This window comes from Lacerta agilis, chromosome 2 (genome assembly GCF_009819535.1).
Source record: "Lacerta agilis isolate rLacAgi1 chromosome 2, rLacAgi1.pri, whole genome shotgun sequence".
NCBI classification, from domain to species: domain Eukaryota; kingdom Metazoa; phylum Chordata; class Lepidosauria; order Squamata; family Lacertidae; genus Lacerta; species Lacerta agilis.
Genome location: NC_046313.1, coordinates 108,806,139 through 108,824,763, shown reverse-complemented (window position 1 = coordinate 108,824,763; position 18,625 = coordinate 108,806,139). Strand labels below are relative to the sequence as shown.

The window sequence follows — 18,625 nt, the reverse complement described above, 5'->3', positions numbered from 1 at the left end:
CTGTACAATACTGACATCTGCTGAAAAGAGCTTCAGAGGGAGCCATGTGAAACTTCTTCTCATATCCTGATGTTTGCTATGAATGACTGCATTTCAAGTTTCTGCATCCCGGAAAAGATCTCCCTGCATTCCCTTTCCGTCAAGGGTTGCATTCCATTACAGAAACATTTTTGAGAAAAATACCCACCCACCCCACTGCATAGCAACAGAATCACAACCCCTATCCTAACTAATATAACCTGGATGAGAACGAGAACCTGCAGAACAAGCAGTGAATACTGGGCAGTATCTTTACCTTTCTCCATTTCCAAATATTTAATACAGTAGTACCTTGGTTCTCAAACTTAATCCATTCCAGGAGTCCGTTTGACTCCAGAAACCATTCAAAAACCAAGGTGCAGCTTCTGAGTGGCTGCAGGAGCTTCCTGCACTCAGTGGCGGAGGAAGCCTCTCCGCTGCCCGGGGCGGCGGAGCAGAGGCACCCCCCTGGGGGTGGAGTGTCACGGCGCACGTCGGATGCACTACGCATGCCTGGAATTTCCGGGCATGTGTAGTGCATCCGGACCAGCACTGCTGCTTCCGCAGTGAGCCGGCGAGCGAGCAGCGGATCCTGGGGCTGCCCTGGCCATCCGTAAAGAAGCACGGACAGGGTGCCGGGTGGGGGGGGAGTGGCCGGGGAGTGTCACCCCCTCCCCTGGAACCTGGGGTGGCCCGCCCCCTACGCCACTGCCTGCACTCAAGTGGAAACTGCGTCAGATGTTTGGTTTCCGAGAAACGTTCGCAAACCGGAACACTTACTTCTGCGTTTGCGGCATTTGGGAGCCAATTTGTTAGACAACTAAGTCATTCGAGAACCAAGGTACCACTGTATTGCTTTAGTAAATCAATGGCCTGCTTATTTTATGCCAAACACACAAAGGTCGTAACCGGCTGATAAATAATCACAATTCTCATCAATTGCACATATAAACAAATGTAATATAAATCTCAAACATAATAATAGATAGGCACAACCATTCAACTGTAAATATATGCCATCAGTCAGAAAACTGATGAATGGTTGCGCCTATCTATTATTATGTTTGAGATTTATATTACATTTGTTTATATGTGCAATTGATGAAATTGTGATTATTTATCAGCCGGTTACGACCTTTGTGTGTTTGGCATAACGTCAGTCGTGACTTTGGTTCTTTTGGGTGTTATCTGCTTATTTTATGCTCAAAACAAAATAAAATAAAAAATTCCTTCCAGTAGCACCTTAGAGACCAGGTGCACTTTGCCACTTCTGAGTGACACATTTTTAGTTAACTTTAATCTGTCCTCCGTATGCTTCTCTTGTTGTTAATTACATGTTCCACTTTATATTTTACTCAAAAGAAGGAAACAAGAGAGGATTTGTTGTGAAGTGATTTTTGTGTGCAATATTTATTTTAGGAGCAACCTTGTAGGGCTTATGATTTATATCTTTATTTTTCCCACAGAGACTCTGTTAATGAGACAAGAGTTTCAGAAAGGTAAATTTTCTATGGAAGATGACACTTGGGGAGGGAATGGAAGACTGGTGTTTCGTTGGCGTCAAACAGTCTGTTCTGCAGACTTTGGAAACACCAATTGCTTTATTATCGTTATGAGCCCTATAGGGGTGTTTAGAGGGGATGTGGCAGAAAAGGAACCTACTGGCACATGTGGTGGTCTTGTAAACGTGTATCCAAATGTTGAGAAGGGGTGGTGAAAGAGATTTCTGGGAGGAAAAATAGACCCCAAATTGTGTCCTTCATCAATTTGGATGGAGTGAATATGGACTTAATATGAAAACAGCTTACAATCCATCTCCATGCTGCTTTGCTGGATACTGTCTTCTCCCATCCTTGTGGATCAGCCATGACAAGTGGGTGGGACCATCCACTTATCACTCAGCTGATGTCAGATGACTGACACTTGCTTACGAAGAGCTGAGTACAGTGGTACCTTGGGATACGCTTCAGGTTACATACTCCGCTAACCCAGAAATAACGCTTCAGGTTAAGAACTTTGCTTCAGGATAAGAACAGAAATCGTGCTCTGGTGGCGCAGCGGCAGGTCCCATTAGCTAAAGTGGTGCTTCAGGTTAGGAACAGTTTCAGGTTAAGAATGGACCTCCGGAACGAATTAAGTACGTAACCAGAGGTACCACTGTAAATGTTTTCTAGGTGGTTTTGCTTCTTGTTGAACACAGCTTGATGGACACAAAGGGCACATTATAAATATTTCGAATAAAGACAACAGAAACCCAGTTCACTGAGATTTATTGTGGGCAAGTCTTGGAAGCAGGGAAGGAGAACCCCAGTCCTGCATGCAATGCAAGAAAATCCTGCTGATTTGAGATGGATTGCGATTCCTGGGATGTGTTACGTATCCAGATGCCTGTCTGTCTCTCAAACTGATTCTGCCTCTCCTCCTCTTTTCCTCTTCTCCCCCTGCCCGCCCCCCACTTACAACAGCAAATATAACTATGGATCCAGACACAGCTCACCCTCTGCTCATCCTGTCTGAGGATGGTAAAAAGGTGGAACGGGGAGACAGACAGCAAGAACTGCCTGACAACATTGAGAGATTCAACAAACTGACTTCGGTGCTGGGGTGTGAGGGATTCACAGCAGGGAGACATTTCTGGGAAGTCATTCTGGGAGGGGAGGGAATGTGGGCTTTAGGGGTCTCCAGGAAGTCTGTGAGGAGAAAAGGCTTCTTTCCCTTCAGTCCCGAGAAAGGATTCTGGGCTGTAGGAAAGATTAATCATGGGTATTGCGTCTTGAACCCTCCCGATTACCTTCCTCTGAGTGGGGAGCCCGAGAGGATCCGAGTGACTCTGGACTATCAGGGGAAGCAAGTGTCATTTTTCAATGCTGAAACAGGAGCCCTGATCTACACATTCATGGGAGCCTCGTTCTCTGATGAGACCCTCCTTCCTGTGTTTTGGGTGAAAGAGAAAGCCCACCTCAGAATTGTGTGATAGCCAACCTCATATAACCAGCAGCATGCTTAAGTCTAATTAATGTACTAAAGGGTTAATGCAATAGAGAGTAAGCTGTCCTGCCAGGCTTAGCTAGGACACTCCTTTGGAAGAAGATAATTAAAGCCTTTATTCAACATCAGTCTACCTGAGAAGCTCAATGTGTAAGGTCAGAGCTGGTTGCTGCAGCTCAGGCCGCATGGCTGTTAGAAGCCACTCTTGAGTTACTATACCAATAATTTAGGAGCTTTCACCATTGTAACGAAGCCAGGTTTTACCGCCTGTGTTTTCTGACTGATGTATGGAAAAACACATGAACCTGACCTCTGAAGAGTTTGTAAGTAAACCAGTTTTTAACTTACCAGACGTGTGGTCCTTTTCTATGCTAGGGGAAGCGGGGAACTTTAGAAGGAACTTAGAATGTCATATTGTAAAGGTCTAACAACCTATATTTCCATGCTTTGCTTTGCAGCATATTTTGCAGTTTTAAATCTCTGCTGGAGTCATCTCCCCAAAGAGTACTTGGACCCTGGCATCCAGGAACCATCCTCTTATTTTCCCTTGCCAGCCAACAATTACTTAAGGAGACCCAAGATATCTACCAGGCTTAGATGGAGTTTCTGTGCAGATCAGAATGAATGATGAAAAAGGTTAATGTCAAATACATTTTTATCAAAATGAAAAAAATAACCTAAATAAAAACACAGACCCAGAAAGAGAGAAGAGAAAAAGATGAAGGAAAAAGGAAAAGGGAAAGTAAGTGGAAAAAGAGAACTTGCGGTTCATCATCTGTCAGCTATATATAGAAATCTAGCTGACCCGGCCACGCGTTGCTGTGGGTTTTTTAAATGGTTTTTTAAATGATTCTATTGATTTACTTTGCGGCACCTCCCTGTTTTCAATTACCCTATTTTTGCCCTCCTCGTTTTCAATTACCCTCTTTTGCCCCCCCGTTTTCAATTACCCTATTTTTGCCCCCCTGTTTTCAATTAACCTCTTTTCACCCCCCCTTTTCAATTACCCTCTTTTTGGCCCCCCTTTTCAATTACCCTCTTTTTGGCACCCCCTTTTCAATTGCCCTCTTTGTGGCACCCCCCCCCTTTTCAATCACCCTATTTTTGCCCCCCTGTTTTCAATTACCCTATTTCCGCCCCCCCTTTTCAATTACTAGTTTGTGATATTGCAAATGGCTGATGGAGCTCTGCCAGGGGGAAGCTGTATTAGCTGCAGTACCAGGTATGACATCAAATTGGGGAGCCAAGGTCTAGCTTTTGTACCTGCAGTACCAGTATAGCCGTCGCTAGAGGGCGCTGTTTTTCTGGTGATGTCAAATGCGTGTGCCATTTTTTTTTTGCCTTTATTCTATATTTTAGGCATGACAGGTGTGGGTTTTTTTTAAAAAAAATTATGATGCCAGATCCTTCCTTGATGGTCATGTTACGCTTTGTACTAATTTGATGCGCTTTGGTCCAGCAGTTACAGAGAACATTGGTGTCCGCCACGCACACAATGGGAACATTTTTATATATATAGATTATTCTACACATCCACTCCAAGATACCACCCCAAAATCCACTGTCTATAAGCTATTATTTTCAGTCCTCAAACTGAATCATAATCATAAGTTCATTTTCTTTTTCACGCAAAAAGTCTACGACGTTTCCAATCTTCAGTAAATGTGGACAATGATTTTTCTCTGATTAAATACATCATTTTTTCCATCTCAGGTGTCCAATAATTTTAACCACCATTCCTCCATGGTAGTTAATGCTCAATCCTTCCATCTTTGTGCATATGAAAGTCTCACCACTGTGATCATATATTGAAATAAGGTTCCATAATCTTGCATTTGCTATGAGCGCATTTGACAACTTTGGATAGCGTTTTGGGAGAGGATTGGCTCCAGTAACAATAATGTAATAACAAAAATGGGCTTTGCTTTTTCATTCCCTTTTGTGGAGCTCCTCATGCTTAGTTCTTAAAGAGGTTTTAAAAGTCACAAATAACTTCCTCCTCCCCCCTCCGTAGGGCACGCCCTCTAGTCTATGAATTTCAACATTGGCTTTATTTCCCCACTCCAGTCTTTCTCTCCCAATAAGACTTCCATTAGCTGTTAAAGATGCACACAGTGTCACAAAATTGTAGAATTTGCAGGGACCCCAAGAGTCACCTAGTCCAACCCCCTGCAATGCAGGAATCTCAGCTAAATCATCCATGACAAATGACCACCCAACCTCTGCTTAAAAACCTCCAATGAAAGAGTCTTTATGAATTCTCTGATGGAGGAGCTGTGAACGTTTGGATCGCCACCCTTCGATTTCACTATAATCCTGTCTATTGCTGATGTAATTCAATGAGTTCATATCATTCACAAGGGCTTAACTCAGTTTAGCTTATTGTACAGGGTGTCCTTCCATATATATTGTTGTTGTTCAGTCATTCAGTCGTGTCCGACTCTTCGTGACCCCATGGACCAGAGCACGCCAGGCACGCCTATCCTTCACTGCCTCCTGCAGTTTGGCCAAACTCATGCCAGTAGCTTCGAGAACACTGTCCAACCATCTCATCCTCTGTTGTCTCCTTCTCCTTGTGCCCTCCATCTTTCCCAACATCAGGGTCTTTTCCAGGGAGTCTTCTCTTCTCATGAGGTGGCCAAAGTACTGGAGCCTCAACTTCAGGATCTGCCCTTCCAGTGAGCACTCAGGGCTGATTTCTTTAAGGATGGATAAGTTTGATCTTTTTGCAGTCCATGGGACTCTCAAGAGTCTCCTCCAGCACCATAATTCAAAAGCATCAATACTTCGGCGATCAGTTTTCTTTATGGTCCAGCTCTCACTTCCATACATTACTACTGGGAAAACCATAGCTTTAACTATACGGACCTTTGTCAGCAAGGTGATGTCTATGCTTTTTAAGATGCTGTCTAGGTTTGTCATTGCTTTCCTCCCAAGAAGCAGGCGTCTTTTAATTTCATGACTGCTGTCACCATCTGCAGTGATCATGGAGCCCAAGAAAGTAAAATCTCTCACTGCCTCCATTTCTTCCCCTTCTATTTGGCAGGAGGTGATGGGACCAGTGGCCATGATCTTAGTTTTTTTGATGTTGAGCTTCAGACCATATTTTGTGCTCTCCTCTTTCACTCTCATTATATATATATATATATATATAGAGAGAGAGAGAGAGAGAGAGAGAGAGAGAGAGAGAGAACAGTGAACCAGTTGGACAACTTTAAAAGAGGATTAGGCCAATTCATGAAGGTGGCTCTGAGTGTTTCCCCCTTGCACTATTGCAGGCCTTATGCTGCTGAATGGAATCACAAGCAGGGAAATTCTCTTGCAACCCGTTCCATGTTTTCCTTCAAAAGGCTTTAAAAACGCATTGTGCATGGATGATTCTAGTTCTTGTAAAATGGCCATTTTGAGAAACGTTCCTTTTTCCCTGCTTCTCTCTCGCCCCTCACTCAGTTCTCCCCAAAATGAGGCTCTTCCTCTAATAGGTTGAAGTGTTTCACCGAAACGGAGTGTTCTGGACATGGAATAATGTTACCACCAAATTTACTCTTAATTCTACCTAACACACTAGTTTTGTCTTAAATACTGAGTTTTGTTTCAATATTGTGGCAATGTAGGAACAGGAATGGTGAAGTCGGCTTCCCAATTCTTGCTCAGCTCCTGGTGTTCAGTAGGTGACCTTGGGCGACCCACTCTTCTCACATGGTTGTTGCAACACCAAATTGAGATAGGAGCATTCATGGATTCCACCCTCCCAGAGTTCGGCAGAGGAAGAACAAGACAAGTCAGACAGTTTTGTGAGGCTGAAGTGTGACACGAAAACCATGCAAAGGGAACCTTTCTTTTAATAAAAGTAAACATCTGTACACATTTAAAACATCACCAAAACATGTTTATTATACATTACTCAAAGGAGTAATCAGAGGTTCTCTCTGCAGATTAATATCTGGATCTGCTCAGCTGTGGTTCACCTGTTCACCTTATCACATAGCTTAGAAATCTATGAAACTGTTGCTGGCACCAAAAAAATACCTATTTCACAGGGGGGAAACCAGTAATGTTCACTGCCCCCGAGGCAAAACACACACATATAACCCCCCAAACAAACAAAAAAACAGACCAAAATAACTAATGCCGAAACAAAAAACAACCCAAGACATTTTTAAAAAAATGAAAATCAGGGGGGACACCCAGGGACCCACAGCTGCCATACTGGGGACCCAGTATTATGCAACAGCCAAATACATGGGGATGTGTTCTCCCACTGTGAAATAATGTTCCCTTGCATCAATCAGATTTACCTATACCTGCTTCAAAATAGGTATCCCCTTCTCTCATAGGATACATCTCATTTGGTGCTTGCTAAACAACAAATAAGTAGGCCTCTTTGAAGAAGGGTGTTTTGCCTAGAATGTCATGTTGGTCTGCCTGCATAGAAACTATGAATGTTTTCTTTCCATTCATTCTCACTAACAGCTTGTAAAAGTTTTGTGAGGTAGGCAGGGAGAGAAGAAAAATAGAAATTAAAATCAGGGGTGAGAACAGATATATGGAACTTCTCAACAACCACGATGCGCAATTACTGCCTCTTTAAGACATAAAGGGCAGGGGCGCGGGTGGCGCTGTGGTCTAAACCACAGAACCTAGGGCTTGCCGATCAGAAGGTCGGCGGTATGAATCCCCGTGATGGGGTGAGCTCCTGTTGCTCGGTCCCTGCTTCTGCCAGCCTAGCAGTTTGAAAGCACATCACAGTGCAAGTAGATAAATAAGTACCGCTTCAGCGGCAAGGTGAACGGCGTTTCCGTGCGCTGCTCTGGTTCGCCAGAAGTGGCTTAGTCATGCTGGCCACATGACCCGGATGCTGTACGTTGGCTCCCTCTCAGCCAATAAAGCGAGATGAGCACCGCAACCCCAGAGTCGTCCGCGACTGGACCTAACGGTCAGGGGTTCCTTTACCTTTTAAGACATAAAGGCATAGCAGGAATAGGAATATGCCCAAACTAGAACTTTGAACACTGCAGTTTGGGTAAATAAAGATAGCAGCCATAACCACAGACACTTTAAGAGTTCCTCAAAACCCTGGAATGAGTCTTGGGTCTTAAATAAAATAGTTTATTATTATTATTATTAATCACTAAGTAACAGCTGCTCTCTCCCTCCTACTACTACTTGGGCCCACGAAGGGTGGATATCCTTGAATCTGGGACCTGGTTCTCTCAGACCTATAAAGAAGGCGCCCTGAGGAGTACGTTCTCACATTCAACCAAATGATTATCAGGATCCCAACAGAGCAATATCATCATGGACTGTGAGGGAGAGCTTGCCATCTCCAGGTGACAGAGTGAGGTGGGCTTTGTCCCTGAGAAAAACCAAAGGCAGAAGAGTCTCTCCAGAAAATGAGGCACCCGAGAATGTGAAGAGGGGAACTCCACTGTCGGCGTCGAAAAAGGCCACCCGACCCCCTTCAACGTTCAGAAAAACTCGGATCCTCTTGAGCTCCCCGCTCAGGGTCAGAGGAGAATAGTGGGGGTTGTTGGTGGCAGAGTATCTACTGCCCAGCTTCCCCACAGCCCAGATCCCTTCCTTCGAATTCAAGGACAGCACACCCTTTCTGCTCAGAGATTTCCTGGTGACCCCCACGGCCCACCCTCCCTCGCTTCCCACAGCAAATTCCCAGAAGTGTCTGCCCGATGTAAACCCCTCGCACCCCAGCACAAAAGGCGTCTTGTCGAATCTCTCCGGGTTGTCCGGCCGCTCTTGACAGTCATCTCCCCATCTCAAGCTTTTGTGATCCTCAGACAGGATGAGGTTGGGATGAGCTGTGTCCGGGTCTAGAGTTATATGTTCTGTTGGGGGATTTGGTGGGGTTATGAGGGAAGGAAAGAGAAGTCACTTTAACCAGGAGGCAGATTTAAGACCTGATACAATCTCAAGAACGCTACTCCCTCTCAAATCAATAGAATTTCCATACAATCAGGGCTGGATTAAGACCTTTAGAGGCCCTAAGATTTTGGTGCCCCAGGATGCGGGTCATAATATTAATTTATGAGCTATGGGAGAATTTATGGACAGTAAATATGAATCTTATGGCATGTTACGCACTAAAAGAAAATATTATGAAAATGACCCACTGATGGTACTTAACACCTGTCAAACTAGTGAATATATAAAAAACAGAAAAAAGGAAATGTTGGAAATGCAGTGAAGTACAGTGGTACCTCTGGTTGCGAACGGGATCCATTCCGGAGGTCCGGCCGGATCCCGAGGTTTTCGCAACCCGAGGATCACTGTTATACGCGTGAGAGCAGCCGTAGACCTCTTCTGCGCATGCGCATGGAGAGAAACCAGGTCAAATACTTCCAGGTTTGCCGCTTTCACAACCTGAAGTTTACGTAACCCAAGGGTTGCGTAACCTGAGGTGTTACTGTAGAGGAATCTTTTTTTCGCATTAGTGGTCCTGTAATTAGGGAATTCTGGGAAGTAATTTACAATGAGTTTTAAAAGATATTTTTAAAAAAACAAAACACCTTCCTCCCAAAGCCTGAGACATTCCTCTTGGGAATGGTAACAACAGAAGTCCCTAAGAAACAAAATAATTTATTATTATGTGCCACCACTGTGGCTAGAATCTTATCGGCACAAAGGTGGAGAACCAACATGGCGCCCATTAAGGAAGAGTGGCAATTTAAAATGCACGAGTATGCTGAATTGCCAAGTATAACAGATAGGATAAGGGAAAAGGTTGATAAAGGATAAAAGGAGGATTGGAAAACGTTTATTGAATATTTTAAGAACCAGTATAAACAAGTAAATAACCTAGCAGGTGTTGAGTAAATCCAGCAGGATAGGAGCTAACAGAAATTAACAGGGGAAGAAATGTGAAGATTAAAGATTTGGAATAACTGATTTAGTAGAAAAGCAAAGAAACCAGGGGAAGGCGAGTCACTAGGTATTTAGTTGTATGCAGTGATTGGTATGAAAGTTGTATAATTGGTGGTGGGTGGAGAGAAGGGAATGTGGGATGTGAGTATTTTGTTTCTGTATTAAAAATGTGCCTTCACGTATATCCAATTCAAAATAGAAACAATAGTAAACCATATATCATTTATTATTACTATTACAGTATTACTATTTTATTATTACAGTATTATTATTGTGTGTGAATATATGCATTTTTTTCATTAATTGTGGGAGCCTTTTTTGCGGAACGTGGTTTTGCTGCACCATGTGGTCCGTGGCAAATCCAGCAGTGGAAAATTTCTGTGGTGCCTGCCTTCCCTTGAAGCCCTAAGCAGGACCTTATTTTGCTTAATGGTTAATTAAGGCCTGCATTCAGTGTATTCAGGACTGGGGCATTCCCCACAATTACCTGGACAGCCACTGTTAGGAGTGGATTGGATGAGCTTGGACCCCCTTTGACCTCAACAATGTGCTGCCATTAATATCATGCTACTGAATTCAAAAAGGGGTGTGGGTGGCGCTGTGGGTAGAGCCTAGGGCGTGCCAATCAGAAGGTCGGCGGTTCGAATCCCCGCGACGGGGTGAGCTCCCGTTGCTCAGTCCCTGCTCCTGCCAACCTAGCAGTTCGAAAGCACGTCAAAGTGCAAGTAGATAAATAGGTACCGCTCCGGCGGGAAGGTAAACGGCGTTTCTGTGTGCTGCTCTGGTTCGCCAGAAGTGGCTTAGTCATGCTGGCCACATGACCTGGAAGCTGTATGCCAGCTCCCTCGGACAATAAAGCGAGATGAGCGCCGCAACCTCAGAGTCGTCTGCGACTGGACCTAATGGTCAGGGGTCCCATTACCTTACTGAATTCAAACTAAGAGCCAAATCATACCTACGATTAGGATGTAGCATGCAGTTGTATCACTGTTCCCCCCTTACTCCAAAGAAAGCACAGCCTTCGAGATCTGGATTGGGTCTGGTCCGTGTGCAATAGTGTTTTAACCCTTTGTGGCCCTAACCTGAACAGAGACCTCCCCCCACAAGCAATTTTTTGGTATGCAGGTGCGCCTCAGCAAAGGGCAAAGTGCTAAAGCTACCCCATCCTCACAAACTACCTTCCCAAAGCTGCCCCACCACCAAGGCTGAATCCTAAATCAGATCGGGGGACTGAGCTTACTTCTGGAGCCAGCTGCATTATGCATATTAAAGGAAAATGTAGCTTGATCCTTAGCCTGATCTAGTAGAATAAGTTCTTTTATCTTCCTGACAAAGGGCTTCTTTTGGGATGAAGGGCGGGATAAAAATATAATTTTAATAATATTAATAATGGTGCTTATATATATCAGTAGCCATGGAGCTTTCCCTTAACTTTCCACAGATGGTTTCAGAGCCACCAGGACAGAACTATGAGATGACAATGAAACTTTCTCTCACAAGATTCATCTCCTGTGAACGTTTTCCCTCAAAAGCCCCCCAAATTTACCTTCTTGCACCTTGGCTCCAAATACCAGAGTGTCTGTGAAAGAAAAAGGAGGAGTGAGAGATTAAGATGACAGTGCCATGCCTAAAGCAAATCTTGGAACGGCAATATCATTTCACACATTCCCCCCTTTATTTCAGTGGGAGGGATAAATAAAAACATGCTTTTGATGGCAGAGAAGTATTCCCCTCAGCTCTGTTACTCCTCCATCACTTTAAATTCAGCTCGGCCTCCTAAATTCCCATTTCCTCTCATCAGACTAAGAAAAGTCTGCAGCAGGCCTGGGTTGTTGTTATTTATTCATTTATATATATACAGCTTGCTTCTCCAAATGGTTTCTCAGTGGTTTACATGTATGAAATCAATGATAAAAATATAAGCAATAAAACAGTTACAGGTCGGTAGCCGTGTTGGTCTGCCATAGTCAACACAAAATATAAAATAAAAAAATTCCTTCCAGTAGCACCTTAGAGACCAACTGAGTTTGTTCTCTGAAGAAGTGTGCATGCACACGAAAGCTCATACCAAGAACAAACTTAGTTGGTCTCTAAGGTGCTACTGGAAGGAATTTTTATTATTTATTATTTTGTTTCAATAAAACAATGTCATCGAAACACTGAAACATTCGTCCTTAACTAAAATATAATAACAAACGAGGCTAGGAGTAAGGACTCTATTGATAGAGATTGTAGTTAATAAGTGTCAGGATCTTCCCCAGTACTGCTCATGAGTAACAACAGAGCCTCTTTTGAAAAACTGAAGCATTGCTCTTTACAAGTGGAAATAGTCAAAAACTTGAGCGTTCAATCACTATCAGAATCCGGAAGTACATTCCTTCGGCTCCCCGCCCAACACCAGATTTTCAGCACCCTGAAACGATGTCTCCTGGATCCTTTAGCCCCCCTGCGCTGTGCCTGTGTCGGAAGCTGTGAGCTTCTGTCCGATCTCGTCTGCTCTGGCTGGTGGTGCTGGGTCTTTCAGCAGTGTCACGGAGCCCTTGCTCCGCTCCCTCACTTGGAGACAATTCCTGTGATAAATTGGATGAGGAGGAGGAGGAGGAGTCCATTTGCAAAAGGGGCTCGGGTTCCCTATAGCTTCGTGAGCTTTCTTCCCTTGAAGAGCAGCTCTCCCTGCCCTGCTCCTGAGCAGGGCATCCTCTCTCCCTCTCCTCGTGAGTAGCTGGGCTACTCCTGATAATAAGGTAAAGGTAAAAGGTAACGTCCATTCAAAGGCGACTATGGGGTATGGCGCTCATCTTGCTTTCAGGCCAAGGGAGCTGCCGTTTGTCCACAGACAGCTTTCTGGGTCATGTGGCCAGCATGACTAAACCGCTTCTGGCGCAACGGGACACCAACACACCATGTCAGAAATCAGAGCACACAGAAACACTGTTTACCTTCCCACCACAGCCGTACCTATTTATCTACTGGCACTGGTGTGCTTTCAAACTGCTAGTTTGGCAGGAGCTGGGACACAGCAGGATTTGAACTGATGACCATCTGATCGGCAAGCCCAAGAGGTTCAGTAGTTTAGACAACAGGGTCCCTTGTAGTTAATAACACCTGCCTTGACCCTGTATTCACTAGTCAAGGTTGAACAGCCAACACAAGTGGTTAATGTTCTTTAAACATATTATAAATTAAAGAAACTAATTATTAATTAGCAAGCACCAATTCTATGCTATTTTGAAATAAATGCCTAATGTCCCCCAATTACCTCAAGAGCTTTTCACCTCTAAGTGAAGGAAGCAGGAGGCAGTTTTAATTTTATTGGGTAGAAAAATCCCTGCAGGTTTTTCCTTTTATCTCCACAAGTGAAAGGAATAGAAACTTACTTTTTTTTTAAGGAAAGCTAAAAAGAACTTTCCTTTCCATAACCTACGGCTATGGCTGAGAGCCCACCCCACCCCCCAGCTCACTTTTGGACACGTAAGATGTTCTGTATCAAATCTTTGCATCCATTTCTCCCCCTTACCTTTGAACTGCTTCATGGCACCCTCTAGAAAAGAGGTTTTATCACAGAAGTCCCAGATCCTCCACTTCAGCTCAGGAGAAAAAGCCTCGGGATTCTCGAATGCCTCCTTTCCCTCACACCTAGCAGAACAACAATGTTAACCCATTGCCCATCCAACTCCCTATTCCCAAATAAGCCAAAAAAGAAAAGAAAAGGGTGTGTTGGAAAGATACTTCAGAGAGCCTGGAGGTGCGGGGGGGGGGGTGTATTGGCAAGGAGACAATAGTCCCTCAATGATTTTTTGGGGGGGGGGGGTGTAATGAAATTTATATACCACTTAGGTTGTTTTTTTATTTAAAGCCTCTAAATGGTTTACATAACATAAAATATTCACAGGAAAACATCAATAAAACCAGCAGGCTTATAGAAACAAGTAGACACCTTAATAAAAATAATAAAAATTTCAAAACACAGATGAAATCAACTGTTTTAAAAATACACAAAATAAAATAGCGCAGTCGGACACCCCAAATAAGATATGTGAGGGCAAAATAGCATCTCCATACGACACCGGTCCGTATAGTTAAAGCTATGGTTTTCCCAGTAGTATTGTATGGAAGTGAGAGCTGGACCATAAAGAAGACTGATCGCCGAAGAACTGATGCTTTTGAATTATGGTGCTGGAGGAGACTCTTGAGAGTCCCATGGACTGCAAGAAGATCAAACTTATCCATCCTTACAGAAATCAGCCCTGAGTGCTCACTAGAAGGACAGATCCTGAAGTTGAGGCTCCAGTACTTTGGCCACCTCATGGGAAGAGAAGACTCCCTGGAAAAGACCCTGATGTTGGGAAAGATGGAGGGCACAAGGAGAAGGGGACGACAGAGGATGAGATGGTTGGACAGTGTTCTCAAAGCGACTGGCATGAGTTTGGCCAAACTGCGGGAGGCAGTGAAGGATAGGCGTGCCTGGCGTGCTCTGGTCCATGGGGTCACGAAGAGTCGGACACGACTGAACGAATGAACAACAACAATGACACCGGCATGCTCAAAACTATTCATCTGCTACCAACAGCCCAGGAGAAAGAGAATATCTCCCTTGCTCCTTCAGTAAGAGTGTGTCACACACACACACACACACACACACACACACACACACACAGGAATGTGATGGCTGGTGCTGCCAGTTGCCAGTCAAGTCACTTACCTCTGCAAGAAGCTTTTAATATCCTGCAGGGGGAAAAGAGAGAGGCAAGGGAGAATTCAGTGTTTGCAGCAACCCTTTCAGCATTGAGACTGGTGCCCTCTGGGGACAAGCTGGCAGGACTTGCCAAGCACATCCCACTCAAAAGCTGTAAGCCACCTTAGGGAAAATGGCAGGGTATAGATGAATATATAAAAATGAAAATGAAAGCGGTACATACAAGGCTTTGGCCCTTTATACCTGAAGGAGTGTGTGTCTCCACCCCCATTGTTCAATCTGGACACGAGGTCCTCCTCTGAGGGCCTTCTGGCGGTTCCCTGCCTGCGAGAAGTGAAGCTACAGGGAACCAGGCAGAGGGCCTACTTGGTAGTGGCACCCGCCCTGTGGAACACCCTCCCACCAGATGCCAAGGAGATAAAGAACTACAGAACTTTTAGAAGACATCTGAAGGCAGCTCTGTACAGTGGAACCTTGTGTTACGGACAGGATCCGTTCCGGAGGCCCGGAACTGACGCAAGCCGAAGTGCCGCGTCTGCGCACACGTGTGGCGCGATTTAGTGTTTCTGCGCATGCACGAGCGGTGAAACCCAGAAGTAACCTGTTCCGGTACTTTTCGGTTTGCCGCGGGACACAACACGAAAACACGTAACCTGAAGCGCCTGTAACAGGAGGCATGACTGTATAGGGAAGTTTTTTAATGGCTGGTGTTTTACTGTGGTTTTATAACTTGTTGGAAGCCACCCAGAGTGGCTGGAACAATCCAGATGGGCGGAAAACAATGAATAAATTATTATAAATTATGTCTGGACTGTGTCCTTGAAATTTGGTAGTGCCTCTGACTTTCCTAAACCGGGCCCCTTTCATTTCTTGTGTGGGTGAAGGAGCCACACAGTTGCTTTGGGGCCAACCTCACGCTGACTGGAGAGCAGCCCAGGCTGCTCCTTCCGCCATTTTACCTGCAGGAGTTCGCCAGCTGCCTGCTGGTGCTTCTTCTCCACCTCCCGGAGGACGCACTCGAGGGCAAAGAGTTCGCCGGACAGCTGGGCCATGCGTTCGTCCCTCTTCCACCTGATCTCCATCTCCGCTTGCTTCAGCTGGGCCAGCATGAGCTTCTCTTGCTCCTCCAGGAAGCGGCGCAGCTGCCTGAACTCAAGCAACGTCTTTTTCCTCTTCGCTTTTGTTTGCTTCTGAAATAAGCAGGCAGGAGGAGGAGAAAAGGAAGCGCCCCCGCAACAAATGCGCCCGGGGAGATCACCCCAGCAGCCCCACCTCCGGCCTACACCAGCTCCTCACCCCCAATACCTTGGATCTCGAACGGATTAGTCGCTGAAACTTTTCAGCTCCCAAACGATCGAAAACCGGAAGTGAGTGTTCCGGTTTTTGATCGTTTGGGAGCCGAAAAGGTTCAGCAACTAATCCGTTGCTGTGAATGTTCCGGTTTTCGAACATTTTTCGGGAAGCTGAACGTCCGATGCAGCTCCCGATTGGCTGCAGGAGCTTCCTCAAGCCAATCAGAAGCCGCGTTTTGGTTTCTGAACGTTTTGGAAGCTGAACGGACTTCCGGAATGGATTCCGTTCGACTTCCGAGATGTACGACTGTACAGATGATTGACAGTTCTAGCAGTCCTTCACTTCTCAATAAGAGCAACACTTACAAGCAAGACTTCACTTTCCCTTTTTGTGTCTGCTTTATATGACAGAACTTTCTCCCTCTCTTTCTTCAGAGTCTCCAGGCAGCTGTAGAGACGATCCTGAAAATAAACAAGGAAATGTTAAAACAAAATTGAAAATTCTTTCTAGTAGCACCTTAGAGACCAACTGAGTTTGTTCCTGGTATGAGCTTTCGTGTGCATGCACACTTCTTCAGATACACTGAAACAGAAGTCACCAGATCCTTAAATATAGTGGGGGAGTGGGGAGGGGTATTACTCAGAAGGGTGGTGGGAATGGGTGATAGGCTGATAAGTGTGGAAAACCTGTTGACGACTCTAAACGGCTGCAATTAGTCTTGCAGGGACTGCAATTAGTCTTGCCATCTCACCCCTTGCCTTTCCCTGCAAGACTAATTGCAGCCGTTTAGAGTCGTCAACAGGTTTTCCACACTTATCAGCCTATCACCCATTCCCACCACCCTTCTGAGTAATACCCCTCCCCACTCCCCCACTATATTTAAGGATCTGGTGACTTCTGTTTCAGTGTATCTGAAGAAGTGTGCATGCACACGAAAGCTCATACCAGGAACAAACTCAGTTGGTCTCTAAGGTGCTACTAGAAAGAATTTTCAATTTTGTTTTGACTATGGCAGACCAACACGGCTACCCACCTGTAAAAGGAAATGTTAATTTAATATACGTGCAGGAATTGATTGATGGATTGTTGTCTGAAAACAAATTAAGGTTTGTTTGTTTTTTAAAAACCAAGTATATTATAATGTAAGGTTATTTGTAATGTTCGAGGTTAAACTAGGATTAACTGGGGAATATGATGCAGCACCAAGGAGAAACACTGACACATCCAGTGGGGTATGTGGGAAGTCAGATTCGGCGGGAAATGTTTAATTTGTTTAGATTAAAGATTAAAGATTAAATTTGTTTTAATTTAATTTGTTTCAATTAGTGATCAATTTGAAAAAAATAATGAAAATCAATGAAAAAGATCTGTCCAAAGGAATGAGAAATTCCATTTTGGTCAACTCTTCATTCGCTATATATTGTCAAATCAAAAGCATCACTTAAAAAGACTTGAAGCATAGGCCAATTTAGGGCATCTTGAATTTTTCAGCTTTCAAATTCTAAGAATGAGGGGTGTTAAAAAGTTTTAACATAACTTGGGGATTCAAAAGTTGTTTTTGTTATTTTTTGTTAAATTAATATAATTTGGTTTTTCTTGGTAAGTAATATATGTGTGGCATGGCATAGAAATCATTAGAAATGATTGCCAAGTAATGGCAGTTAAATTATTATTATTATTATTATTATTATTATTATTATTATTATTAAGCATTACCTGGCATTTTCAGAAGGCAAAATTAGAAATCTGTGGTTTTCTGAAGCAGTTTATGTGCTGCTTCTGCAAACGTAGACTTAACAAGCTAAATGTCGTACAATCACAAAAATAATAGCACACAGCCAAAAACATAATTTTAAGGCCACTCACTAATTTTTTTATTTTTTTTTTGCAAAAATTAAGTTTCACCCCCTAAAATGACTAACTGATCACAGCAAAACCTGCAAGATTAGCTAGGGATTTTTTTCCAGCATAAGTTAGCAAGAATCAAACATGAGCTATATTTGGCATTCCCAAGAAAATGAAAAGGATGCCATTATCAAGTAATTTCCCACCTTGTACCCTTGAACAGACTCCTCCGGCGGAAGCAGAGTGTGTGTCCAATGTTCTCCGGATTCTCGACAAAGCGCGCACACCAACCTCTCGTCCTCTTTGCAGAACAGGCTGAGCTTTTCGCTGTGGCTCTCGCAAAGCTCCCTCTTGCCTAGATTCAGTGGCAGGAGTTTAATCCTTTCCACGATATTTGCCAGCTGCCAGTTTGCCCGGAACTTCCCTTTCTGGAGGATGGCGCTACAGACGGGGCACCTCAAGGTCCACAGGACGTCCCAGTTCACCGCGTGCTCCTTGATGCAACCCCAACAGAAGCTGTGGCCGCAGTCAACGCTCACGGGGTCTGTGAAATACTCTTTGCAGAGGGGACACCTGGCTTCCTCGACTATGTAAGTGGACGGCTGAGCTGAGTCCATGGTGGGCAGAGACCCTCAAAGCTGTTGTAAGAATTTTAAGGTATTTTATTTATATATAATAATTGTTATTAATGTACCAAAACAAATAAGGCCACATGTCTGAAAAACAGCATAGACAGGCCTCACTCCATTTTGACTCCCAACTGACCAAGTATTTCTTTGTCTCAGGAACAAAGGGGGGGGTTGCCCCTCCAGCTACTCAACAGCCCTCTGCCTGAGTGATAATCTCTGGCATCCTGATATCTGAGTTACAGGTGGGTAGCCGTGTTGGTCTGCCATAGTCAAAACA

General features: G+C 44.3%; 3 protein-coding genes across 3 annotated transcripts in view; 1 reads left to right on the top strand and 2 right to left on the bottom strand.

The window, feature by feature from the left end:
* LOC117042631 (zinc finger protein 850-like) overlaps positions 1-18,625 on the bottom strand; it is a 279,120-nt gene that overhangs the window by 47,159 nt on the left and 213,336 nt on the right. The window lies entirely within an intron of this gene.
* LOC117042812 (butyrophilin subfamily 1 member A1-like) lies at positions 1,319-3,511 on the top strand. Its single transcript, XM_033142466.1, has 2 exons — positions 1,319-1,517; positions 2,484-3,511. Exons 1-2 carry the CDS (start codon positions 1,457-1,459, stop codon positions 2,990-2,992), a joined length of 570 nt encoding a protein of 189 aa, XP_032998357.1. The 5' UTR covers positions 1,319-1,456; the 3' UTR covers positions 2,993-3,511.
* On the bottom strand, positions 8,172-18,350 carry LOC117042845 (tripartite motif-containing protein 10-like). Its single transcript, XM_033142505.1, has 7 exons — positions 17,926-18,350; positions 16,240-16,335; positions 15,541-15,771; positions 14,588-14,610; positions 13,403-13,521; positions 11,432-11,464; positions 8,172-8,849 (listed from the first exon to the last, which is right to left on the bottom strand). The coding sequence occupies exons 1-7, from the start codon at positions 18,334-18,336 to the stop codon at positions 8,278-8,280; spliced, it is 1,485 nt and encodes a 494-aa protein (XP_032998396.1). The 5' UTR covers positions 18,337-18,350; the 3' UTR covers positions 8,172-8,277.